Below are 27,966 nucleotides of genomic sequence, written 5' to 3'. Positions count from 1 at the left end.
GAGGAGATCTAAAACAGCGGCATTAGCGATTTCGCTTTGACCATCTGTTTGAGGATTATAAGCTGATGAAAAATCAATCTTAGTTCCCAAGTTTTCGAACAATGCCTGCCAAAATAGACTAGTCATGTGAGGATCTCTATCAGTGACAATAGTCTTTGGTAATCCATGGTGTTTAAAAATCTGAGCTAGAAATATTCTAGCCATGTGATCAGCTTTGATCGTCTTCTTTACTTGAAGGAAATGTGCTTGCTTACTGAATCTGTCTACTATAGTCCATATTGCATCATTTTCATTCTTGGATCTAGGAAGATCCGTAATAAAATCCATGGCAATACTTTCCCATGGCGTGTTAGGCACAGGGAGTGGCTGAAGCTTGCCATAAGTTTATGTCTGTCATATTTACTTTTTGGCAGACTAAACACTCACGTACATGTTTTTCAATGTCCGCACGGAGTGTTGGCCAAAAGAAATATCTTTCGAGGGCACTAGTGGTAGCAGCAATTCCGCGATGCCCGGCATAAGGAGAATTATGTGCTTCATCCATCACCTTCTATCGTAAGGGCTGAGCTATGCATATTGCTTGTTGACGATAGAGCGTATTATCCCTAATGGAATAAGGTGGCCTTGAGTGACCAGCTTGAAGATCTGCCCAAATTGTAGCGAAGTCTGGATCTTGAGGATGCATCTCACTGAAAGATTCTAGTTCCTCATGATAAATTGTTGTCAGTGCATTGATCTTTGGACGCCTGGAGAGAACATCTGCAAGTGCATTCTTTGTTCCAGAAGTATGTAAAATTTGAAAATGGAACATTGAAAGAAAGTTGGCCCATCTTATCTGCTTTTTTGATAACTTTCTCTGTGTGAGAAAGTAGCGAAGACTCTGATGGTCTGTCTTGATAATAAAATCAGCGCCTAACAGATAATATTTCCAAATGGAAAGAGCATGTCTTGTTTAGCATAGTACTTCACCGTATTGCTCTCCACTGTTGTTGGATTTGAAGAAAGACGGATCTTGGAGAATGTGCATCGATTATAGCGCTCTCAACAAAATCACCATCAAGAACAGATTTTCGATTCCTAGGATCGATGATATACTCGACAGGTTACAGGGATCCTCGTGCTTTAGCAGGATTGACTTGAAGAGTGGATATCATCAGATCCGAATCGCGCCGGGAGACGTCTACAAGACAGTCTTTGGGACGACTTTTGGGTTATTTGAGTTTTTGGTGATGCCTTTTGGCTTAACCAATGCTCCTGCGACATTTAACCGGATGATGGACAGGACTTTTCAAGAGTGTAGGCTATTTGTTGGCACTTTCTTTGATGATATCATTGTTTTCTCCAAGATGAAGCCGAACACAGAGATCATATGCTTCAGAGATACATTTTTTTTGAGAAACTGTCTCAGCAGCAGGAGTGCAAATGGACCCGGCCAAGATAGAGACTATCTGTGATTGGCCCGATGTGAAGAATGTCCATGAAGGTAGAAGCTTCTTGGGACTGGGTTCGTACTACAGGCGGTTCATACGAAAGTTTGCAGAGGTTGCTTCCCCTTTGCATATCTTGATACAGAAAGGAGTCCCTTTCTCGTGGGGTTCCACAGAGGTGACTGCCTTTCAGACATTGAAAGAGAAATTGACTACAGGACCAGATTTGACTTTGCCAGACTTGCAGAAGTCATTTGAAGTATTTTGTGATGCTTATGGTCGTAGTCTGGGTGCGGTCTTGATGCAAGAAGGCATGTCATAGCTTACGAGAGCCAATTGTTCTCTAGGCCGGAGATGACAGCACAGATTTATGAGAAAGAGCTTTTGGTGGTTATCCATGCTCTTACTCAGTGGCGGCATTACCTACTCGGAGCGGATTTTACCGTCTTTACAAACCATCAGAGTTTGCGCTACTTCTTGCCACAGAAGCAGCTTTCGGAAAAGCAGATGCGGTGGGCGAACATCTTGTCACAGTTTCACTTCCAGCTGTCCATGTGCAGGGACAAAAGAATGTGGTGGCAAATGCTTTGTTTTGGAAGCTGTTGGTTTTGGCTATTTCCGCGATACATCATAGGAGCTTCGAGGATATGGTCGATCAGTATGCCACAGATACAGATTTTGTAGATATTTTCACACAGATATGGGATGGGGAGACAGTAGCTGGATACTCCCTTCAGGAAGGCTACTTGATGAAAAAGACTATGTTGTGTGTTACACAGCCGTTGAGGGAAAAGGTTATGACTGAATGCCACTGTCCACCTTTTACGGGTCACCGCAGCATTCCTACCACCATGAAAGGGGTAGAGAGATACTTCTTTTGGCCGAGACGCTGAGACTCAAAAAGGATGTGGAAGAGTTGTGCGTAGTATGCCAGAAGGTCAAGTTTGACAGGCATAAGGCACAGGGATTGTTACAGCCTTTACCCATACCCACCCACCCCTGGGAAAATATTGAAATGGATTTCATTTTTGATCTCCCGAGAACACAGAATGATCACGATGATTTTCCCATTACATGGCACATCTGAGACGATTGTCTCCGACAGAGACCCCAGATTTATGAGTTTGTTTTGAAAGGCAATTTGGGAGAACATTGGTACGCGGTTGCAGTTCTCGTCATTGTTCCACTTGCAGACTGACGGGCAATCTGAGATTGCCAATTCAGTGGTTTTAGATTTATTGAAGTCTTGTATCTCGGATCAGAAGACTCAATGGGAAAAGAACTTACCTTTGGTGGAATTTGCCTACAATGACACGATACACTCTTCGACGGGGAAGACGCCATTTGAGATTGTTGGAAGTGCTGCGAAGGTTCCATCCTTCCTGAGCACGAAAGATTAGATATTTGAAGCGGATGAATATTCGCGAGATTTGGATACGGCTTTTGCCAAGGTTCGCGAGACTTTGCAGAAGTCTCAAGAATGACAGAAAAAGGTAGCGGATCGCCATCGTCGCGACTTGAAATTGAAGGAGGATGATTGGGTGCTCTTACGTTTTGAGAAGGCACGCCTGCGAAAGAAAAAGGGAAAGGAGAGGCTTTTTCCAAAGCTTAGTATGCGATACTACGAACCTTTCCAGATCACTGAAAAGATAAATGATGTCTCCTTTCGATTGAAACTGCCAGATACTTGGAGGATTCACAATGCATTGCATGTGAGTCTCTTGAAACCTTTTAAGGGTGATGTGCCTGATGATGGGGAGCTTGATGAGCAACCCGCAGTGGAAGAAAACGAGGAGGCCCTTCTTCCTGAAACATATTTTGGCACATACGGATACGAAGAAAGGTAAAGTCCGAAGGCGGTTCTTGGTTAAGTTCAAGAACTTTCCTGCATTTGATGCGAAGTGGATGGAGGAGGAGGACCTAGCAGATACTCCTCGGATTGTGAAACTTTACCTCGATGTTTTGGTTTAGCATAGTCTACTCTAAACGGAATCCAGAAATTCAGCTTGGTCGAAGATCTGGTGCAGTGGGATGCACAAGAGGGGAGTTACTCCGCTCCTTTGTCAACAGATGCCTTGATTTTGATACTAAAGTCATTGATGTCTCTTTGAGCTTCAGGGATATTGAGAGCTGACAGTATTCTGCTGGATGACTTTATGAAATGGAATTCTTGATAACGATACTGATTTGTTCTTGACTTCTTTTGAGTGCAAGAACTGATAGACGAAATGACTGCAGCATTTTGGTCTACTTGATCTCGAATAGACATGGTTGCAATAGGGGTTAGTCAATCGGACATCGTTGAGGTCCCGATTGGACCTAGATGTGATTGCTAGCTACATTGCCTACAAATCACGGTCTAAGATCCGAATGAATGTTGAATGTCATGTGATGTCCTGTGATGTCGTGTGATGTGACTGTCGATTTTGTACATGTGCTAGATGTGTGTTCCTAGTACGTAGGTACTAACAGTCAGTGTTTGCTAAGACGAGTTTATGGCTTTTGTCGGTTTTGCAGGCGTAATCGCGGTCGATTACAATGCTTTCAAGAGGGGGGTATGTCACAAAGTGATGACGTGGCTACGGACATCAGAAACCCTAAAATTCCTGCAAACCCTAATTTTTGCCAAAAACCCTAATTTTCGAAAATCGCGGAGGTGATTTTTTTTTTGTTTTTTGTTTTTTTGGTTTTGAGCGACGCAAATCTTGCTTTTTCTCTACGCAATGAGAAAGAGAGAGAATGCTTTTGCTTTCAAGTTTTGACTCTCTGTGAGAGAGAGAGAGCAGTTGCTATTGATTTGAAGCTTTTGGGGCTCTGCTTTTGGGCATCCCTTTGTAAACCTTTAAATAAGTGGCTTGGGCCTTCACTTCTCAGAGCATCTGGATGCAGAGTCCGAGAGTGAACCCCGAGTCACTCCCTTGTACTTTGAACTGATTAATATAAAAAGAAATACCGAAAGGAGCGCCAGTCTTAGGGCAATATCTCTAGGCACGGAACTCCGCCGGGCCAGTGCAAATCTATTGTGATCTGTGAATTGTTTGAAGTGGTTATTTGGTGCTGTCGCGATTGATTCTTGACTTGGAGTGTCCAAGTTTGTTACAGAAGCTCTCCTAGGCGAGAGTCTACCTTCCATAAAACTCATCGGAAGCTCTTAAAAGGGAGAGTCTATCTTCCGCTAACTGTGTCTCTTCGGACATAATCATTCGTACAGTCAACCCACGAAAGAAACATGCAAAACACACCCACACACGTTTGCTGTAATTTTCTGCACATAACCAGAAATTGTTACCTGAGCGCGTTCCGATGCCGAAATGGAGGTCCTTTTCGCAACAGAAACGCTCCAAACTTTGTGTATGTGTAGAGTAGGTAGAGAGGAGCAAGATTCTATTAAGGCTTTGCTGAAATTCACCCTAATACAGGTGATTTGGGGCTGAAAACAGAGAATTTGCAGCAGCTACTCAAGAGAGAAAGAGAGTTTTCTACTACTTTACGTGATGAAACTTCTCCCATAGCTGCCTACAACCATGAGAGGCCTTGTTCTAGGTGATGGGTGCTCAGAGGCTCCACATACACCACAAGGTGCTGCTCAAGCTTCAATGGAGAGCTTTACTGCGTAGAGGATGTTCAACCTAGGGGGGCAAGTGCACTGCCAACCTTGCAAGAGAGGGAGGGGCTGCTCTCATATAGCCAGCCAGAAGAGGGGGTGCTAGCATGGAGAGAGAGAGAGAGAGAGAGAGAGAGAGAGAGAGAGAGAGAGAGAGAGAGAGAGAGAGAGAGAGAGAGAGAGAGATTGCATGGGTTGGCACACTTACTTAATAATTTAAAAACCATTCAACTTTTGACTTTAAAAGTCTTATGCTAATTAATGAAATGTGCAAATAAGTGCACAACTGCACACATAGATGCAACCAATGAAAATGTTAGCTGCTCCCCAGCGCAATGCCGTACCAGCACTGCTCTGGCATTACCTGTTCGCACTTGTCCGGCCATTTGGTCTAGCATAGACAATTTAAAATAATTTAATTGACTTATCCTAAGGCCGTAAAAATAATTCAGGCCTTAGGATTACTGTTGTTCTAAGGACCCCATCTCATTCCTGTGCTTGCACTAGCGCGCATAATTTTTCTGAGCTTGAAATCTGAGGCTACTATCTACCCCTTCATTGAAGATCCGATTTCCCAATCACTAGGGCTTCAAGGTATTTTCTGCTAGGGTCTCCCTGAGGTGCTCTGGCCCAAACTTGGGGCGTGCCTGAGGCCCCAGAAACTGCTAGATCTATTCTGATGTGCACTTTTCTTGTAAATACATTAATTATTTACAAAGTCTGACATAGTTACAGTCGGAAAAACGTCCTGTTGAGGAAAATTCTTCTTCGTCTCTCTCATGCTCATCACCTCCAAGGGAAGTATCCACCTCGAGTGATGACCATCCACTGAAGTTGTGGGTTCTTGTGGTCTTGGTTGCTTAAGTTCACGAGGAACTTGGGTTCTTGGGGGTCTTAGGTTCTTGTGGGTCTTGATTCTTGGGGTTCTTGAGGTTCTTGCGGGTCTTGAGGTTCTTCTTTCGCTTGCAATCTGTGTTAGAGAAGGATCTTCTCTTCACCCGAGTTCTGCTCTTTTCTGCGGGCGCACTCCTTGGAAGCCTTGCGCTCACACCAAGGTTGCTTTTTCCCACCTCACGTTGATGGGCCGACCGCTAAGTGCATGGTCCGCTCTCAATGAGTGAAAAGAGGCACAGGGGAGGCTGGACAAGCCCTTCTTTCCTGGGATTCTTGTCACTCTTCAAAAACACGATTAGGAATCGACACGCCCAAGCGAACTCGGGTTCGTGCGACCTCAACAAGCAAAAAGAATTCTTTGGTTCTTTCCTTGAGTAATACAGAACACTGCCAAATCTCTGATACCAATGTTAGGTGCAATGGAATGAATGTTGAACTTTGCTCAAGATGAGTGCTCTGAACTGTGCTCAAGGTTCCTTTTACTTACGGAAGGGAGAGCCTTCCGTTCCTTTAGTGAGAGAGTACAATGGACACAAACAAAGTGAATGGATATTGTGAGTGAAGGTGCATGAGACTGAGAGATAGAGAAGAGAACACGACACCAGAGACGTTGTAAAACCCTCCTTAGAAGGCCCCACTCTCTACGGCGAGAGTGGTTGTCACCAACGTGTGACTACTATTTATCCTTTTTGTTAATTTCTTTCTTATTATCTATTTACTTTCACTTTTTGGAAACACCCCTCCGGAAATCTAACTGCCCTGCATTGCATAGCTAGTGTGGAACTGTCCAGAGGGAGTCTAGGCCTGAGGGCAAGAGAGCACTAAGGTTGGACAAAGACTATGGTTAGCCAAAGTGGGGTCATTGACTAGCCAAAGCGGAATCCTTTGCTACAGAGGCTACATTTCAGTTTTGGGTGTGGCTGCAGTGTTCAAAGGGGGTCAGATGACCTAGAAAGATACAATGGCAGCATCTCCTAAAATTTAGGGAACTGCTATTTTGGGACCTGAAAATGTGTTTGCGTCATTACCTCCGGAATGACAAGGAGAACATTTTCTTACTCTGTCGTGAAGTCAATTGGGCAACCGGTTGGGAGATTTTTAGGTGGCAACCCCGAAACGGGAAAATGCTTGTACTTTCCAATGCAAGGAGGAGTTGGCGCTGAATTTAGAGAAGGAAGGCTCACTTTCCAGCTTTTGTCACAGGTTAAGAGCTATGGAGTGCTTCCTTTCCCTCCTATGTACAGTGCGGTGCCAGGAGTGATGCCCTGCACGCTTCGCACTGCCCTCTCTCTCCCCTATGGTAGTATGTTATGCCCCTCTAGTGGGCTTTTCAATTGACCAATGTACAGTTGTGTGGGTTCATGCGCGATTGCCGAGGCAAGAGCCTCTTGCACAGGTACTGGATTAGCTAGCGGCTAATCCCCTCGCAGGTACATGTGAATTCGGAGAGGTTTCACGCCAGAAATCTCGTCCGATTCAAAGGGCAAGTAGCCCTACAGGTGCAGGAGCTCGAGGACTTGCTACGGATGCGACCGGCACGCGAAACGGAGCCCGAAACAGTAAATTACAGCCTGCTGTGTATTTTTGCAGGTTTAGGGTTTTGGCGTCCCTAATACCCCCAGGAGGTTCGGGGACGCGAGGGGATTGCTGTACAAGTGATCTGGCGCATTTTCGGGGCTGAAAACAGAGAATTCAGTGTGCTGCAGATTCTCGCCAGGTTTTGCAAAGTGTCCGTATGTGTCGGGAAAGTCAGTCAATGCGTGGGAATACTGACTGTGAAGTGTCCTAGTACAGTTATGTTGCCGAAATCGGGCCGGAACAGTGGAAATTCAGCCGAGTTTGTGCGGGGCAGCTTGTAGGGAACCACAGTGTTTATTCCCTCTTTTGAAGAATAAAGAAATACCGAAAGGGGCGCCTAAGTTAGGGGCCAATCTGGTGTCGGTCTACTCATACAGGTGCAATCTAGCAGCCTGTATCCCTCTCCCCTTTGTTGTGTCTTGAAAGTACAGGTAAAGTGGACGACAAATTAAATGGTAGAAAGCAAATAAGGTTTAAGTTAAAGTCTACCGCCCTTTATTGAAAGTACAGGCCGGTTTCATGGTTCCATCGACGGGATTAAATCACTTTTTCCCATAGAAGTGAGCCTTGGTCAGGTTGGGCTTGAAGACACAGGGGATCATAGACCAGACACAGGAAATTGCAATTATGGCTGACAGACCAGATGATGTGACTGAAGAGGTTTCCTCTTCACAGGGTCAACATACACATGAAGTGGGTGAGTCCTCAAGACTACCACAGACGGATGATGATATATACAGGACCCAGTTGGCTACTGCTGTGGCTATGTTCACACAAGTAATGCAGAACCCGAGGTTTTTAGCCTTTCTGCAACCTCCTGTTCCGTCTTAGCAAGTTGGGTCACTGGATCATATTCAAAAGCCTGTTAAGGCTCAAGCACAGGTGATTCATACTGCAGAGTCAATGGAAACACCTGTACACTTGACGGAGAACATGCAGTCTCCACAACCTGTGCCTAAGGTACAAGAACAGGTGGCTCAAATGCCAGTCTTTCAAGCTGTACCAGTTCAGCCCGCCACCTTTCAACAACCTATAGCTGGTTCTAATGGGCAGGGAAGCAACCTACAGGCTATGCAACAAGTCTTTCCACCACCTTCAGTACACCCTGGCTATTTTGGAGGTGGATCGGTATTCCAGAGCATGGCTGGTCATGCACTTGGAAATCAGTTTTACACGCTAGGAACAGTGTTCGGGGGTGCTCAAACGATGATGCCTAACCCCATGTAGAGTGTCATGGGTATGCAACCAGGGTTTCAGAGCACTCAGGGCCAATTTGGGATGCCACAGGCAAATTTTGGTATGGCTGGAATTACAAATCAGCAGCCAAATATGGCATTTCCAGGTCGAGTTAATAGCGGCCAAGGAACATAGATGAACCCTAATAGTGTTCCCATGTTTCAGTCACTTCCATATGACAATTTAACGCCGCTGGAGAAGCCAACTCCGTACAAAGAAGGTGGCAAAGGTGTGACATTCATGACCTTTACAGGGTTTGATGACAGGAAGAAGGCTCTCTCATTCCTCCAGCAATTTGACAAGGCCTATGCAGGGGGAAACTTTATAGAGGCTTCAAAGGTCCGCAAGGTAGCCACTTTCTTGACAGGGAATGCGGGACAATGGTGGACAACTTTATTGCTTCAAGGGCAAGCTCCGTCCACATGGATTTACTTCAAGCAGATTTTTGCAGCAGCATGGTTATCTGATGACTTTGAAGCGGATGTCATGACAGAATGGCACCAGCTTAATGCTGCTACTTGCAGAAATCTGGATGATTACAATTGGAAGTTTTGGAAAGCTCTACTTCCAGTAACTTTCTATAGGTTTGTGCCATTGACAGAATAGATTGAAAAATACTGTTGTGGCCTACCTAAAGGATTGAGAAAGTACTGTACGAAGACAAAAGTCACTACTTTGACGTAGCTTATGGAGGTAGCAAACATTGGCAATGGTTTGCTCAAGGGAAAAGATTGTGAATTTAACACTCGCGTCAAGGCAGGATCAGGCAAGAAAAATTCAGCCAAGAAGCACGTTCCCAACGAGGCTCCTAAAGGGACTCAGGAGTCAGCCAACGCAAGGAAAGATAAAGCTACGGCTGAATCAAAAAAGGGACCAACAAAGAAATGGAAAAGACGTTTTCCTTGCAAGTCAGAAGAGCAAAAGAAGGTCCTGAGGACAGAGAACAAATGCTTCATCTGTGAGCAGCCTGGCCACATTGCTTACAATTGTCCTACCAAGAAAAGGCCAGCTGATTCTGAAGACAAGGAGGACAAGAAAAGAAAGAAGCCCATGGCTGGTCTAGTGCCAGATATGGTGGGCGACAAGCCAAATTCAGATGCAAGTGAGCTTTATAGAGCACGGGGAAAGGTCAGGGATCAAACAATGCTCATCTTCTTTGACCCAGGGGCCAAAGCCAACTTTATTTCCCCAGAATTGGCTTCGAAGTTGGGAATCAGACCTGAAGAGATGGGATATACAGCAGAGGCAGGTTTGGCATGTCCGGGCCATACAGAGGCTGTGACACCCATCATTGGAAAGTTGCGCCTACATATCCAGTCCTATGTAGATGCTGAAGAATTTTACATCATGCCACTGGACGGATGTGATGTGTTGCTAGGTATTCCTTGGTTGTTTCGTGTACAGGGAATCATGGATGCCTACAACAAAAAGATCACTGTATAGAGCAGGGGAAAGACTCACATTTTGGATGTAAAGCTTAAAGGGGAGTCTATTCCCACTGTATTAGCTTCTGCTATTACTTCTGTAATGAAAAAGCATCTTTCTGCGTACTTGGTTTTTGCACGTGAAGTGTTAGATTGTGATGAATCAAATTTATCTGTGTTAGATAAAGAAAGGTGAATGTTTTTACAACAGTATAGTGACTGCTTTTCCGATTCATTACCGTCTCAATTACCGCCAGAGAGACCCGAGGACCATGCAATAGATTTGGTGCCAGGCAGTAGCCCACCAAATAAGCCTCCGTACAGGGTTAGTGCGGCTCAGCAGAAAGAGATAATGAGCCAAGTATAGGAGCTGTTAGACAAGGAGCTGATTCAGCCCAGTTCATCTCCATTCTGTTCTCCAGTGTTGTTGGTGCAGAAAAAAGATGGCTCATGGCGTATGTGCATAGACTACCGTGCACTGAACAAGAATACCATCAAGAATAGGTTCCCTATACCTAGAATTGATGATATTATGGACAAATTAGAAGGAGCAACTATTTAGCAGGATAGATCTAAAGAGTGGGTACCATTAGATCCGCATTAGATCAGAGGATGTGCACAAGACTGCTTTTAGAACAACGTTTGGCCTTTACGAATTTTTAGTGATGCCCTTTGGTCTCACAAATGCTCCTGCTACGTTCAATAGGATGATGGACATAATTTTCCATCCACACCAGCAGTTTGTTGGTACATTCTTTGATGACATGATAATCTACTCAAAGAATGAAGAGGAGCATAGGCATCACTTGGCCATTGTGTTCAAAGAGCTACGCAGTCATAGGTTGCTCATCAATGCAAAGAAAAGTGATTTTTTTTTGGAAGAGATCCACTTTCTGGGACACATTGTCTCAAAGGATGGTGTCAGAATGAATCGTGCAAAAGTTGAAGCGATCAAGTCATGGCCAGATTTGAAGACGGTGCATGATGTCCGAAGTTTCTTGGGACTATGCTCCTATTACAGAAGGTTTATCCGAAATTTCACTGAGATTGCTTCACCTTTACATGCTCTTCAAAAGAAGGTAGTCACCTTTAGATGGACACAGAAAGAGATTTCAGCTTTTAATCTCTTAAAGGAAAAGATGACTTCAGATCCAGTCATTGTGTTGCCAGATCTTAGGAAGTCATTTGTGGTCCAGTGTGACGCCTGTGGTAGTAGCATTGGTGCAGTGCTAATGCAAGATGGCAGGGTAGTAGCCTATGAGAGCAGAATTTTGCAAGGGCCAGAGATGACCATGCAGGTCTATGAGAAAGAGTTACTGGCTGTGATTCATGCGCTCTTAAGTTGGAAACACTACCTGCTAGGTGCAGATTTCGTTGTCCAAACGGACCATCAGACCTTGCGATACTTCTTGACACAGACAAAGTTATCTGAGAAACATATGCGATGGGCAAATATCTTGTCCATGTTCCATTTTCAGATTGTGCATGTGGAAGGCAAGAAGAACGTTGTGGCTGATGCCTTGTCAAGGAAGCCACAAATTTCAGCCATGTCAATTCCTTATCATCATGAACTTGATGATATGAGAGAACAGTATGCAAATGATGAAGATTTTGCAAGGGTCTTCGAGCAGCTAATGGATGGACAACGTCATGAACACTATCTTCTCAGAGATGGGTTCATGATGATGCATGGCAGATTGTGTGTCACAAAGCCATTGCGACGCAAAGTTATGGAAGAGAGTCATGTCCCACCGTATGGAGGGCATCGTGGTATCGACGCTACAGTTAAAGCGGTTGAGACATTCTTCTATTGGCCTACATTGAGAAGAGATATGGATGCCTTTTTGCGAGAATGCCTAATATGCTCGAAGGTCAAGTTTGACAGGCAAACGGCACCAGGGTTATTGCAACCACTACCTATTCCAGATAAACCATGGGAAAGTATTGCTATGGATTTTATCTTTGATCTTCCGAGAACGCAGATAGGAAACGATGGTATTTGGACCATCATTTGCAGATTCAGCAAGCAGGCTCATTTTATTCCTGTCAAGAAGAAGATAAAGCCAGATCAGATGGCACGCTTGTTTATGAGCAATATTTTCAAGTATCATGGCATGCCACAATCGATTGTTAGTGACCGTGATCCACGCATGACAAGTTTGTTCTGGAGAGGCTTGTTTGAGAATATGGGCACAACGCTCAAATTCTCTTCGTCATTTCATCCTCAAACAGATAAGCAGTCAGAAGAGGCAAATTCTACTGTCCTAGATCTGTTAAAGTGCTATGTGTCAGAGCATAAAGGAAAGTGGGAGTAGTATTTGCCATTGGTGGAGTATGCATACAGTAATACAGTGCATTCATCAACTGGCAAGGCACCCTTTGAGATAGTTGAAGGTGGCAAGAAAGTTCCTTCCATACTGCATACAAAGGACAAGATATTTGAAGCAGATAAGTATGTTCAGGACATGGATGAAATGTACAAGAAGGTCAAAGTGGCCTTCGAAAAGACTCAGGCAAAGCAGAAGAAAGCAGCTGATCGTCACCGTCGTGAAGTGGTATATTCACTTGGTGATTGGGTGCTTTTACGCTTTGAAAAGGCAAGGTTAAAGAAGATGAAGGGCAAGGAAAGATTGTTTCCAAAGCTCAGCATGCGTTACTATGGGCCTTTTCAAGTGTGCGACATAATCAATGATGTTGCATATAGGCTGAAATTGCCTGACAGTTGGAAGATTCACAATGCATTTCATGTGAGTCTTCTCAGACCCTATGTGGGTGATGTGCCAGAAGATATGCCAGCTGAAGATCAGCCAGAAGTCGAGGAACTTGACGAGATCTTGGTCTCGGAACAGATTTTGGCACATAAGGAAAGAAAAGTGAAAGGCAAGGTTGCTAGACGTTACTTGGTAAAGTTCAGAAACTATCCACCAATGGATGCTAAGTGGATGGAAGAAGGTGAACTTGCAGAGTCACCAACTGTGTTATCACTTTACCTTGAAGCCTTCGATTTACAACCTACCTTGACCCCTTGAGTTTCAAAGCTACATGGATTGTCAGTGTGACAATGGCTTCTGAAACAAATGATGTATATGGTATTTTGAAGTGAGCTCAAATGAAATACCTGTTACATGAATGTTAGAGCTGTACAGATTGTCAGTTTGGCAATTGCTCTTATGGAATGTCCAAAAGTTTGGTTAGTGCTATAGAAGAGAGTATTTCTTGTCAGTTTGTCAAGGATACAGTAATTGCTTCTATTAAAGAGTACATGTGTAACTGTATTCTTAAACTGTTGGTTTGGGTATGCTCGAAAGTGTTACGGGATCCAACGTGTACTATAAGACAGTGGCAAAATGTGCAGCTACCATTTTGTCATTGGAAAGGTAGTGACTCAAAGCAATGGCAAAGTGCGAAGCTACCACTATGTCGTTGGGATAGGGTTCACACGCAGGCAATACATGTGTCGACAAGGTGTTGAATACACTAGGGTTGACAATGAACATGTATGTGTCGTACATGTGTCGACAGGTGTTGAATACATCAGTGTTGACTGTAAGCATGTACGACATAGATGCAAACGAGGACGTTTGAGATTTCAAGAGGGGGGTATGTCACTAGCGTGCGACTGCTATTTATCCTTTTTGTTGATTTCTTTCTTATTATCTATTTACTTTCACTTTTTGGAAACACCCCTCCGGAAATCTAACTGCCCTGCATTGCATAGCTAGTGTGGAACTGTCTAGAGGGAGTCCAGGCCTGAGGGCAAGAGAGCACTAAGGTTGGACAAAGACTATGGTTAGCCAAAGTGGGGTCATTGACTAGCCAAAGTGGAATCCTTTGCTATAGAGGCTACATTTCAGTTTTGGGTGTGGCTGCAATGTTCAAAGGGGGTCAGATGACCTAGAAAGATACAATGGCAGCATCTCCTAAAATTTAGGGAACTGCTATTTTGGGACTTGAAAATGTGTTTGCGTCATTACCTCCGGAATGACAAGGAGAACATTTTCTTACTTTGCCGTGAAGTCAATTGGGCAATCGGTTGGGAGATTTTTAGGCGGCAACCCCGAAACGGGAAAATGCTTGTAAATGCGCCAAGTGGCACATTTTGGTGCACTTTCCAATGCAAGGAGGAGTTGGCGCTGAATTTAGAGAAGGAAGGCTCAGTTTTCAACTTTTGTCACAGGTTAAGAGCTATGGAGTGCTTCCTTTCCCTCCTATGTACAGTGCGGTGCCAGGAGTGATGCCCTGCACGCTACGCACTGCTCTCTCTCTCTCCCCTATGGCAGTATGTTATGCCCCTCTAGTGGGCTTTTCAATTGACCAATATACAGTTGTGTGGGTTCATGCGCGATTGCCGAGGCAAGAGCCTCTTGCACAGGTACTGGATTAGCTACCGGCTAATCCTCCCGCAGGTACAGGTGAATTCGGAGAGGTTTCACGCCAGAAATCTCGTCCGATTCAAAGGGCAAGTAGCCCTACAAGTGCGGGAGCTCGAGGACTTGCTACGGATGCGATCGGCATGCGAAACGGAGCCCGAAACAGTAAATTACAGCCTGCTGTGTATTTTTGCAGGTTTAGGGTTTTGGCGTCCCTAATACTCCCAAGAGGTTCGGGGACGCGAGGGGACTGCTGTACAAGTGATCTGGCGCATTTTCAGGGCTGAAAACAGAGAATTCAGCGTGCTGCAGATTCTCGCCAGGTTTTGCAAAGTGCCCGTATGTGTCGGGAAAGTCAGTCAATGCGTGGGAATACTGACTGTGAAGTGTCCTAGTACAGTTATGTTGCCGAAATCGGGCCGGAACAGTGGAAATTCAGCCGAGTTTGTGCGGGGCAGCTTGTAGGGAACCACAATGTTTATTCCCTGTTTTGAAGAATAAAGAAATACCGAAAGGGGCCCCTAAGTTAGGGGCCAATTTGGTGTCAGTCTACTCATACAGGTGCAATCTAGCAGCCTGTATCCCTCTCCCCTTTGTTGTGTCTTGAAAGTACAGGTAAAGTGGACGACAAATTAAATGGGTGAAAGCAAATAAGGTTTAAGTTAAAGTCTACCGCCCTTTATTGAAAGTACAGGCCGGTTTTAGCGGTCTACTATTGATTGCACAAATCTCTACAATGCTTGGACTTGCCGATGATGTCGACGACGACGAGACAGCTGAAATCTGAAAACTCTAAGGGCTGAAATCTGCAAATCTCTATCTGCTGAAGTCCGACTCTATGTCGATGACGATGTCGATGGCGATGATGCGACGACGATGCGCTGAAAACACAGATGCTGAAATTTGCGTTTTCCGGGCTGAAACTGTAAACCTTGCGGAAACTGACCGTGCGGCGAGGAACTGTTGCGGGAAGGTGAGATTTGCGAGGTTCGGGACTTGATCTGCGGCTTCCAAGGGCTTAATACTGAAAATGCTGATGGTTCTTGATGATCCGTCGCGGTAAATCTGCAAAACGCTGGGGCTGATTTGCAAATAAAAAACGCTAGGGCTGAAAATGGCTCTGCTGTCGCCGGATGGCCTGCAATTGCAAAACGCTAGGTCTCTTGTTGAGTCTTCTGTCGCCAGGGATCTGCAAAAGCAAAAACGTTGGCTGATCTGGTCCAGAAATGCTAGGTGATTGCTGTGGAGCAAAAACGCTAGGGCTTGGGGTTCTGCTGAGAAGGTGCGTGTTGAGCATGTGCTCCAACTGCCTCTTCTGCCAGAAAGTGCTAGCTTTGGTTTGCTTATATATTATCTTAGCAAAATTGCCCTACCTAGTTTCCAACAAAAGTCACTTAAAAATAATAAGTGAAAAATGTCAAAAATAGGGAAAATAGGCCTATGTACTATAAAAATGCTACTGATGGGATTTGACTGGAATCTGATGGTCATGTTGTGTGCAACCAGAGGATATGCATCTAATCTAAGTGTCTGGACATGCACGGTCTGCGAACAGACTCACAAAAGTGCCAGATCACTTCCTATGCTAGACTGACTTGACTGAACTGAACCGTGGTCATGCTGTAGCTTGTCCACGGACACATAGGGTTGGATGTGTCACGTGACACAAAGTCTGACATAGTTATATCCCTCGCTCTACAATTGAGGTCAATTGTAGAGCGTCAACGTAACTGTGCAAGATGTCTGGGTAGTCCTTGAGATCGGGCTCAATCATCCACTTTGCATCTAAAGGGGTGTAATTCTTGAACTTGACTAAATACTTTCGATGTAGGCTCCCGGACTTTAGTTGTCTTTCAGTGTGGTGTATTATCTATTCGGGTTGAAGGATTTCCTCAGTCTCTTCGACTTCTGGAGGATCTTCTTGTACTGGCGCCACTGGAGGAGGTCCAACATATGGTCGGAGGAGACTTACATGAAAAGCATTATGGATGCGCCAATGAGAAGGCAAATCTAATCTAAAAGTCACGTCATTGACTTTATCTATAATGTTGAAAGGGCCGTAAAATCTATGGGAAAGTTTTATAACTTTCATAAAACTTTCCCTTTTCCGACCCGCTTTTTCAATCTAGCTTTCTCAAACCGAAGCACGACATAGTCCTTTTTCAAGATTGAGATTCCTTCTGTGCTTGTCTGTTTTTGTGTTCTGTTGTTCGAGTACGAAGGATCGCCTGCTGTGCTTGTTGGTAGGCAGTATCAATATTGTGCACAAATTCATCTGCGGCAAAGATGTTTTCTTTGGTGACCATAATAGGAAGTAAGAGTGGTTTCCCATAAATAATTTCGAAGGGAGCTTGCTGCTTTACCAGTTGAGGAATGCATGGTATTATTATACGCAAACTCAACTAACGGCAAGTACTGTTCCCATTCAGATTGTCTTTCCGAAAGATAGCGCTTGAGGAGGTCTAAAATAGTGGCATTAGCGACTTCGCTTTGACTATCTGTTTGAGGATGATAAGTTCATGAAAAATCGAGCTTAGTTCCCAAGTTCTCGAACAATGCCTGCCAAAATAGACTAGTCATGCGAGGATCCCTATCGTCGCTGACAATAGTCTTTGGCAATCCATGGTGTTTAAAAATCTGGGCTAGAAATATTCTAGCCATGTGATCAGCCTTGATCGTCTTCTTAACTGGAATGAAATGTGCTTGCTTACTTAATCTGTCTATTATAGTCCAGATTGCATCATTTCCATTCTTGGATCTAACAAGATCCGTAATAAAATCCATGGCAATACTTTCCCAGGGCGTGTTAGCACAGGGAGTGGCTGACTAAACACTCGCGTACATATTTTTCTTTGTCCGCCCGGAGTGTTGGCCAAAAGAAATATCTTTCGAGGGCACTAGTGGTAGCAGCAATTCCCCGATGCTTGGCATAAGGAGAATTATGTGCTTCATCCATCACCTTCTGTCGTAAGGGTTGAGCTATGCATATTGCTTGTTGATGATATAGTGCATTATCCCTAATGGAATAAGGTGGCTTGAGTGACTAGCTTGAAGATTTGCCCAAATTGTAGCGAGGTCTGGATCTTGAGGATACATCTCACTGAGAGATTCTAGTTCCTCATGATAAATTGTTGTTAGTGCATTGATCTTTGGACGCCTGGAGAGAGCATCTGCAAGTGCATTCTTTGTTCCAGAAATGTGTAAAATCTGAAAATGGAACATTGAAAGACTCTGATGATCTGTCTTGATAATAAAATCAGCTCCTAACAGATAATGTTTCCAAATGAAAAGAGCATGAATTACTGCCATTAGCTCTTTCTCATATATGGAAGCATGCAACTCTGCATCTTTAAGGCGACGACTTTCGTAGGCTATGGCGTGACCCTCTTGGTTCAAAACTGCTCCTACACAATCTCCAGATGCATCGCAGTACACCTCGAAAGGTTTGCGAAGATCAGGGACGGTGAGAGCACGTCCGTGACCGAGTAGATACTTAAGCTTTTCAAAAGCTTGTTTTTGTCCAGGCCCCCAATGCAATGAAATCCGCTTCTTTGTCAGATCATGGAGGGGACCTGCTATGGCGGCAAAGGCTCAAATGAAACGCCGATAATAGGAACAGAGGCCGAGAAAACTTCGTACATCATGTGTACTGTAGTTGGCGTAGCCCATTCTACAACTGCTTGAATCTTATCAGGCTCCATTCTCACGTGGTTGTGAGAATTGTGTTTGCGTAATTCTTCAAACACTAATGCAAGATGCTTATAGTGTTTGTCTTCCGTCTTTGAGAAGATTAAGACGTCATCGAAGAAAACTCCTGTAAATCTTCTATATGAGTGAAAGATTCTATTCATCATTCTATTGAATGTGGCTGGTGCATTAGTGATGCCAAAAGGCATCACTAAGAATTCATACAACCCGAAGGTTGATCTAAATGAAGTCTTATGCACATCCTGAGGAGCTATGCGGATTTGATGATATACGACTAAAGATACTTGCTCCTTGTAACTTATCAAGAATGTCATCAATCCGAGGGATTGGAAATCGATTCTTGATTGTGATCTTGTTTAGAGATCTATAGTCTATGCACATGCGGAATGTGCCGTCCTTTTTCTGTACTAGCAAGACAGGTGAACAATTTGGGGAAGTATAGGCCTTATTAAGCCCTTCTCCAAAAGTTCGTTGACTTGTTTGAGGATTTCCTCTTGTTGCATTAGACTAACTCGATAAGGGGGCTGATTTGGAGGAGAACTTCCTGGGATCAAATCAATTGTATGATCCTCAGGTCAAGAAGGTGGGAGTTCATTTGGAAGTTCGTCTGCAAAACAATCTTTAAAACTTTCTAATAACTTTAAGTCTTTTTTTCTCTAAAGAGAAAGAAAGTTGTGAAGCAGACACATCTCTCTCTCTTGCAAAATCAAGTACGCTGAAACACACTTTTTCATTACTTTCTTGATTGCAATGTGATTGGCGATGGGGATACGCCAATCACCTGCATTCTCAAGTACAAGATATTCTTTTTCTTTATGATCAAAGGATAAAGTTTTCTGAACATAGTCAGGAATGGGATGCATCTTGTAGTGCCAAGGCATGCCCAAAATATCATCGCACCCTTCAAGTGAAGCTAATAAGAAAGACTCTTGATCTTTGTAGTTGTCGACCTTTAAATTCAACTTCCCTATGATTGGAGTAGAGCTGGAGTTCTGCCCTTTGAAAGCAGATTGTGCTTGAATAGAAACTCCAAAACAGTCGGGCTGTAAATTCAGGTCATCAGCTAGCTTTGTAGAGATGAAATTGTCTGTACTGCCAGGATCAAACAAAAGAAGAGCGCGTTGGTTGTTGATACTATCCCATGCTTTGAGAAGAGCTCTTTCTTTTTCAGCCTTGGTTGTATTCCCATGTACATCCAGGACTGCATTAGAAGAGGGTGGTTGCGGGGTTTTAGTAGGGCAATCACCCTTCATATGTCGAATTTGTCCACACTTGAAGCATCTTCCTTCGCTGATGTAGGTTCGCAATTCAGCAAGAGAGATATTTCCCTTTCTTGGGCTGATTTGGCTTTGCTTCTGCATCGGAGGCGGTTCTTTTCTTCTTTTGAGAAGAAGTAGAGGTAGGTTGCTCATGGAGAGCCTTCTGCTTGGCATGATAGGTGCTTTGCTCCATCTTCCTGGGAGTACCCTTGTCATGTATTCCATCAGCTATGCGAGCTGATTCCATAAGTATCTGCAAGTTACCTCTAGGGTAAAGCTTCATAGCCTTTTGCAAGGCTTCATGCAATCCTGTTTCAAACTTGCACATCTTCTCCGAATCTTGAATCTTCTTGAATGGAGTGACTTTCAAGAGAATGTCCCAAAACCTATCCACATAGCGTGGAACAGTTTTGTTCTCTGACTGTGAGAATTGTTTCTTCACTTCTTCCTCATAGTCTGGAGGAAGGAACTGTGCGTAGAACTCCTCCTTGAAAGCAATCCAATCTTGGGGTTTGCGTTTTTTTAGGATCAGGGGTAACCACCAACTGCTGGCGGTGCCTTTCAGGTACATATTGACATGGCGAAGCTTGGATCTTTCTTTAAAGTTCCCTTCTGCAAATGCAACTTCAAATTGGCGGATGAAAGCCAAAACTGTCATTATCACTTCGTTCATTGTAGGTGTCGAATATTACATCTTTGTCACTTGACTTGAATGTTTTCTGCTTGTGGTGCTTCCTCTTATGATGCTCCTTCTTTCTATGCTTAGACTCCTTGTGGACACGAGTCCTTTCCCTTGAATGCATTTCTTGCTGCGATGGATCGTCAAGAAACATGTCTTCTGGAGCGACTATGTCATCCAGATCCCTCATGAAAGAAAACTGAGGAGAATCAGGAGGATCCTGCTCTTGAACCTTTGGATTAAACCGCACATAACGTTTTGGAGGTTTCCTTTGCCTCTCGTGCATGCGGGAGGTTCCAATTAAAGGATCTTTCTTTGGTTCTTGCGTCTTTGGGTTCTGCGGGATTTCTCCCGACCCCATCTGCACTTTCTCCTTCCCTTTCTCAAGGGTATGGAGAATCTTCTGGACTTCTAGATGGGAGAGAGCCTTTTGCAACTCTGTCACCTGTTGTTGAAGGGTAGAGAACTCTATCTCGCCTCCTTCCATTTCTGCAGTCTGCCAAGAGTCATCAATCCCTTAAGGAAGAGAGAGATGACCTTGCTTTGATACCACTATCACAAAAATATGGAAGCGTGAACTGACTTTTAATTATACTTCAAATACTCAAGAGAATTGGAGAGAGAGAGAGAGAGAGAGAGAGAGAGAGAGAGAGAGAGAGAGAGAGAGAAAGCTTGACATTTCATTGGGGACCAGAAGATGGGCTGGTCCCCTCCCATAAAGAGATTATCTTTATTATTAAGGGAGAATCTTTACAAGCAGAAGAACGGGCAAAAGCGCGTCCTCTATTCTTTCTTTTCTGCTTCTGACTGAGAGAGTGAGGAAACTACTCTCTGACTACTGAGAGGGTTTCCCTCTGTTGTGAGATTTTGGGAAGCTCTCGGAAACGAGCGTTTATCTTCCACAAAACTCAACGGAAGCTCTCGAAAATGAGAGTCTACCTTCCGCTAACTGTGTCGATTTATGCATAATCATTCTTGTAATAAAAACAAGGGAGAAACACGCAAAATGCACGTACACATGCTTGCTGTAATTTTCTGCACATAACCTGAAAATGTTACCTAAGCACCTTCCAAAGCTGAAATAGAGACCTTTTTCGCAATGGAATCGCGCCAAACTTTGTGTACGCGTAGTGTAGGTAGAGAAGAACTAGATTCTATGTTTGTTGAAATTCACCCTAAAAGAGTTGATTAGGGATTGAAAACAGAGAATTTACAGCCACCACACTCTACGAAGAGAGTGCCTGCTGCAACTTCTTGCGATGAAACTTCACCAGAAGCTGGCTATGCCTATGAGAACCCTTGTTCTAGACAATGGGAGCACGAGGTCACCACATATGTCGCAAGGGGCTGCTCTCAAGCTTCCATGGAGGGCTCCAATGCGTAGAGCGTACTCACAGTAGGGGGGTAAGGAGCGTTGCCAACACTAAGAAATGGGGGAGGGGGTGCTCTTATCAAGCCAGTAGGAAGAGGGGGCGCTAGGAAGAGAGAGAGGGTGAGAGTGAGAGTGGGAGAGCTAGTTTTGCATTGGTAAGTGTGCCAAGTGGCACACTTAATAACTTTAAAACCATTCAACTTTCACATTTAAAAGTCCCTAGGCTATTAATGAAATGTGAAACTTAACTCACAACTGCACACACAGATGCTACTAATGAAATCTAGCATTACCTGTTCGCACTTGTCCGGCCATTTGGTTCAGCGTAAATCATTTAAAACAATTTAATTAACTTATCCTAAGGCCGTAAAATTTTTTCAGGCCTTAGGGTTATTGGTGTTCTAAGGACCCCATCTCATTCCTGTGCTTGCACTAGCGCGCATAATTTTCTGAGCCTGAAATCTGAGGCTACTATCTACCTCTTCATTGAAGACCCGATTTCCCAATCACTAGGGCTTCAGGGTATTTTTTGCTAGGGTCTCCCTGAGGTGCTCTGGCCCAAACTTGGGCGCACCTGAGGCACACAACTAATTAGATAATTCTTTTCTCGTAAATAAATTAATTGTTTACAAAGTTTGACATAGTTACAACAGACACCTCCCAAAAAGGAAAGATGTTGTCAAGGATACTACGCTCCTTGACAAATGCTGTCTGGGTCCCATGTATAATGCTCTCTAGTAGTGGCTAAATCCTCAAACTCAGAGCCTTTGCTAGGATTTTGTAGGCTGAGTTGAGGATGATGATGGGTCGCCACTGTCGAAGCGAAGGCGCTTCCAAGAGATCTCCTGAGTCCTAGCAGGTATGAGGAAACAGGGGGCTTGGTGTGTAGAGTGGGAGGAGAGGGGGGGAACAACGGGAGGCTGGGGGGCGGGGGTTGGTAGAATGCTCGGGGGGAGGAGGGACTGTTGGTGGTAAAGCTAAGGTGGAGGGTGGATCTGGGAAAGCGGTTTCCTGTGGGAACCCATTGCTCCTGCCTGGAGTAGGACGACCATCAGGGGGGGCAGACTGCCTTATGGTCCGTGGCGGCGCCGACCACGGACCGGCTGTCAACCCTCCTGTGTTTGGGCTCCAGGCTCGGAGGAGGATCCTGCCTGAGCTCCCTGTGTCTTTGTCTGTTGAGGTTGGCCAGTCTTTGGAGGTTGGGTCTGTGTCTGTGTCTGCCGAAGGTCGGGGCCTCCTCCGTGGATAGGCCTTCGCGAGATGGCCCATCTGTCTACAAATGAAGCACTGATTTGGGAGGCCCGAATACTCCACACTCTGGCGAAGCCAACCACCATCTGAGGTAGCAAAATGACCTTCGGGAGGGTGTGGGTGTCTCGAACCAGAACGCGTACTGAAGGTATGCCAATTGCCTTGGTGCGAGGTGTCTCCAGGACAATCCCAATCTCTGAGCCAATCTTGGATCAGAAGCGGGAGGTACTCTCTCCTTAGGGCGGGGAAGCAGACTGAGATGGGGAGGTCTGCCTCTTTGACTAGAACATCGGTAGCTGGGTCAAATCCATGGCGCCACTGTTGAAAATGAGCTCGAATTGCTCATATGGCTAGGGGGCTCATCGCAATGACCTTGGACGCCATCTTGGGGGTCTCAAACTCTATCTGATAGTAGCCGCGTCCGAGAAGCTGAATGTCATTGATCTTGCCCACCTTTGCGAAAAGTGCCAGGAGGAGATCACGCACCTCCCCTCGGCTAGGTCGGATGCCGATGATCTTGCGGTTGCCTGGAGGTGCTCCACCTCTGCTGCGAGGTTTGCTTGCTCTGTCGGGGAGAGAGCAAGTCGGATGGTGGGTGGATGGAGCATGAGCCTCCATCTGAGTCTGTTGCTGTGGTGGAAAGGGGCAGAGTGAAAACAACCCGTTGAGAAGCGTCTGCGAGTAATGTCCAAGAATCACCACTGTCGAGGCGAAAACAGAGTGTGGCCTAAGGGGTTTGGGGGGGGCAATGAACAATGAATGGTGCGCAAAGGGGGTGAGCGGGCAGGGGGGCTTGGGGGGGGGGACCAGCAGGGTAGAGCGCTGGCCAGCGGGCAGCAGCGGGAGGGATGGGAGAGAGCATGGGGGGACAGCGGGTGAGGGGGATGCAGTGCAGGGGTCGGACGAGAGCGGGCAGGGCAGGCCGGGGGCTGAAGGGGGGGCAGCGCGAGGAGGATGGAGGGTGGGCGACACAGCAGGCAGCGAGCGCTCCTGCCACAAGTTATCTTTTGTGTGTATATTTTCACTTGATCATTCTCATGAATTGTCAGCCCCTCAGCCTAACACTCTATTTTTCTCCAAATGATTTTCTAGAGCTAATTTTCTCTCCAAATGTTGCTGCATCTGATTTTCCTGTCTCCATGTATCCTGCTTTTTTTTTCTTGGCTGAAAGCGCTGGAACAACACTATTTTTGCTGCTTTTTTTTGGAGGGCCTAGTTTTTGGGCTGGCTGTTATTCTTACGAAGCAGCTGTGAGCTTATACAGTGGTCTCTTGCAAGTCTGCAGATCACAAAGAAGGGGGGCCTTGCTGGTATTAAATTCCTAGTTGTATCTAGATTTTACTATGAATTTCCTGTATTCTGCTGCTGTGTAAAAAGAGATATGTATGGGGGCGATGACTTTCCACCAACTGCAGCAGCATCTAGTTCCTTTGTGCTATTCTCTCCCCCTTCTATTCCCTTCTCTTACCGTTATTCTAGTTTTGGTAGTTCTCATCCATGTTTAATTTCTAGCAGTCTTCACCACCTGTGAAGTGGTTGAAGCTTGATATAGCATTGGGTACCTGAAATCATGTGGACATCGTGGAAGATTATTAGTGCGTTCAAGTTTCATCTGCTTAGTTTCAAGGTTTAATACTTGGATTGTGGTGGGTATATTCCACATGCAAGCTGCAAACTCTGCACAGAGGCTTTGCCATGCAGATGCCCTTGTTGGCCTTCCAGCTAGAAGCTGCCTATTCTTTTTATTTTACCTTGAAAGATCGTCGCGAAAACATGTTATTCTTAAAAACTTTACAAACAGCTCCTCATGTTTGACAGGGATCAACACATTTACTCATGTTCCTGATAAGGAATGGTTTGAAACCCAGGCAGTTGTGCGCGTGAGCCTTGGCAACTTCATGTTTTTCCTACTCTTTGCTGTGCTTATGGTGGGAGTGAAGGATCAGAAAGATGTGCGGGATTCATGGCACCATGGTGGATGGCTGATGAAGTTTATAATGTGGGCTGTCCTAATAGCCCTCATGTTCTTCTTGCCTAATGGCGTCATCTATGCTTATGGTATGCTTTTTGTTCTTACAGGTGAGTGCAATATTTGAACGGTGATTGTGAATGCACTGATTAATTATGATTGTTACAGAGAGCATGTCAAAATTTGGCGCGGGTATCTTTCTTCTGATCCAAGTCATTCTATTACTGGATTTTACGCACAGCTGGAATGCAGCATGGGTACAGAAAGATGAGAAGTTTTGGTACGTTTTTGAAACTGGCTAATGGGAAAGGGTGTGTATGAAAGGAAATGCTCTAGGAGTTCCAGGTTTACCCCACATCTGTTATACACAAATATATGTATATGTATATGTGTACACATGTGCACCCACTTATGTATGTATATAGATCATAGATAGGGGTGTGCATGCGTGCTTTTACACACACGCGCGTGCGCGCGCGCACACACACACACACACACAAAACTGTGTATGTGTATATGTATATACGCTGATTACCCTGATTCCAACCCCCTAGTTAGGTAATGTTGTTCTTCAGGCTCTTGATAGCTGCCTTTAATTGTTTGCTGTCCTCAGAAATCAGTTGAGTGTAGCATTGTTCCCTTCTTGTGTCATCCAATTCTTATTTACAAGTAGTCATGGATTTCAAAGTCTTCATAGCATCTTCCCGTGTTTCATCTGGACATCCTCTTTCAACAAGAACAATGTATTTTGATTGGTTAGGGTAGAAATCTAGTTGATCCTGATTCCTCACTGTTGTGGTGCCTTATGCAAGGCCCAAAGGAATACAACAGGATTTGTATACTGTATAGTGAGGGGGTTCATGTTGTAGTTTGACTCATCGTTTTAGTAATATGCAGTAGAGCCCACACCTGACTGGTGGGAAGAGGGGCAGGGTTATGCTTGATTGGTATGCTTAGAGCAATCCGGGCTAATACTTGCTGTTAAATTTTTTCACTCTGCAGGTATATCGCCTTACTTATTGCATCCTTATTTTGCTATATGGCCAGTTTCACACTGGTTGGGCTCCTCTTTCATTGGTTCACCGTTTCCGGGCAGGATTGTCAGCTAAACCTGTTCTTCATTGTTATGACACTGTTTCTTGCTTTGGCGTTTACAGTCATCTCTCTGCATCCAAAGGTCCGTCGTTTTCTTTATGTAACTTCTACTTGATTTTTTAGATTGGTGTTTATGATTAGCCTACCGCAATTCATGGTGTTTCTCAAAGAAATGGCCATATTGTGCTGGTGTGTAAACAAAAAGAGAAACAAGCTAACCTGTACAAAGAGCAATCATATTCATTAACATCTACAAAACTGCGTGCTGGAAATGCAGGAAGGATACTGTGTGTACTGCATGCTAGAATTCTCTACGTTGGTAGATTGGGCTTGTCTGTTTTGGCTGTTGCTCAAGTTTTTGTTCGATTTATGTCTTGTACAGGTGGGTGGAAGCTTGCTACCAGCCTCGGTCATTTCCCTCTATTGTGCTTACTTAGGCTACAGTGGCTTATCAAGCGAGCCCCGTGATTATGAGTGCAATGGTCTGCATAATCATGTGAAAGCTGTGTCGTCAGGCACCCTCGTCCTTGGCTTGCTTACAACTGTTCTGTCAGTTGTGTATTCTGCAGTACGAGCAGGATCTTCGACAGCTCTTCTGTCAGCTCCAGCTTCTCCTCGAGCAGGTACTTGCTTGCCCCCCCCCCCCCCCCCCCCCCCCCAAAAAAAAGAAAAAAAAAAAGAACGTGCGCACATACATTCACATATGTGTGTGCACGTGCGTGCGTGTATCTATATCGCATTTTCCATTGTAGGGGAATGTGGCCAATCCATGTATTTGCTGAGTACCGCATTTCTTCTTCTGGCTGGAGTGTTTTCTAACATCTTCTCAAACAGGTACTCAAAAACCTTTGCTGCCAATGCAAGAAGGAGATGGAGAGGAGGAAAATGATGAGAAGGACGAGCACAAGCCGGTGACATACGTGTATTCATTTTTTCATCTCATTTTTGCACTTGCCAGCATGTACTCTGCAATGCTTTTGACTGGCTGGACAAATGCAAGGAGTGATGGGTCAGAGCTGATTGATGTCGGTTGGCCGTCGGTCTGGGTGCGTATGATCACACAATGGGTCACTGCTGGTCTTTTCATATGGTCCCTCATAGCGCCTTTGATACTTCCTGAACGTGAGTTCTACTAAATAAAGAGCGTGTGCATACGTCTGGACGTTAGATGCTTTCAAGTCTCAGCTATATGAAGCTGGTTTGTACATAAAATCTGGCTTTTGACTCAAATATTGTTGTAAAGTGCAACATAAGCTTTTTACAGTCTTTTGTCAGTAAGTCTCTCTCTCTCTCTCTCTCTCTCTTTCAGAGATGGGGACGAAATGGGTTCGTTCTTGTGAATGTTTTATTGAGCATTAGCTTAGGAGGGACACAAAGAAAGGGAACAAAGTGCTTGACATTTTACTTTGTGCATTGTTTGTTCTTCTTTTCAAGCATCTCTACCTGACCATATTGTTTCATCTAATGACCATTGCAACATGGAGTTCTGGTTCATTGCTAATGATTGCCTTGAAGCATTGCTAAAATAAAACCCACTTTTTGGCCTTGTTTTTCAAGGGAAAACTAGTCGAAACAACAGGGATTTATGCCAAAACCTAGGGTATTTGCCAAGATTTATAACTAAAAAATGCCCAATTTTTAAGCTTGAAATTCAAGATCCAATGGAAATACAACCATGACTTTCCATGAATTTACACTACAAACCGGGATAGCCTTGGAGTGCTAATGGAGCGACGCTCGTAGTGTGTAGGTGCCTGGAGATAATTGTTTGTTCAAATAATTTGTCATTGTGATCTCTCAAAGGCAGACACGAGCCAGAAAGGAGGCATTGGAAACAAAAGGCTCTATTAATTATCACGAGTTGGATATTTAAGTTTACAGAGCATACAAGCTTTCCCAAATCTGTAGTTTTTGTGTTCAATCTAAACAAGTCTAACCACGTCTATGTCCAAACAAGGAAACAAACGTCAAAGTGAAGAACATTTATAATCACAAGAACATCAATAAAGAAAATAAGGTTGTAATTATCTCATCTTTATTTATCCGTGTTGGTTTTGGCTGGTCAAATGAGAATCCTAGCTTTTATGAGCCACCATTTTG

The 27,966-nt window shown here is 44.6% G+C and overlaps 1 protein-coding gene across 1 annotated transcript in view; it reads left to right on the top strand.

Annotated features, from left to right (window-relative positions):
* Positions 1-27,144, top strand: part of LOC147459456 (uncharacterized) — a 39,679-nt gene extending 12,535 nt beyond the window's left edge. The window contains exons 2-6 of the mRNA XM_086510727.1: positions 24,621-24,860; positions 24,940-25,051; positions 25,774-25,948; positions 26,249-26,489; positions 26,701-27,144. Coding sequence (XP_086366853.1) covers positions 24,621-24,860; positions 24,940-25,051; positions 25,774-25,948; positions 26,249-26,489; positions 26,701-27,002 — 1,070 coding nt within the window. The 3' untranslated portion in view covers positions 27,003-27,144. The remainder of the gene's footprint in view (positions 1-24,620; positions 24,861-24,939; positions 25,052-25,773; positions 25,949-26,248; positions 26,490-26,700) is intronic.
* Positions 27,145-27,966: the final 822 nt, after the last annotated feature.

The sequence above is a fragment of the Adiantum capillus-veneris genome, chromosome 4 (genome assembly GCF_014529385.1).
Source record: "Adiantum capillus-veneris isolate H3 chromosome 4, ASM1452938v2, whole genome shotgun sequence".
Taxonomy (NCBI): Eukaryota; Viridiplantae; Streptophyta; class Polypodiopsida; order Polypodiales; family Pteridaceae; genus Adiantum; species Adiantum capillus-veneris.
This window is presented reverse-complemented; position numbering and strand designations above follow the sequence as displayed.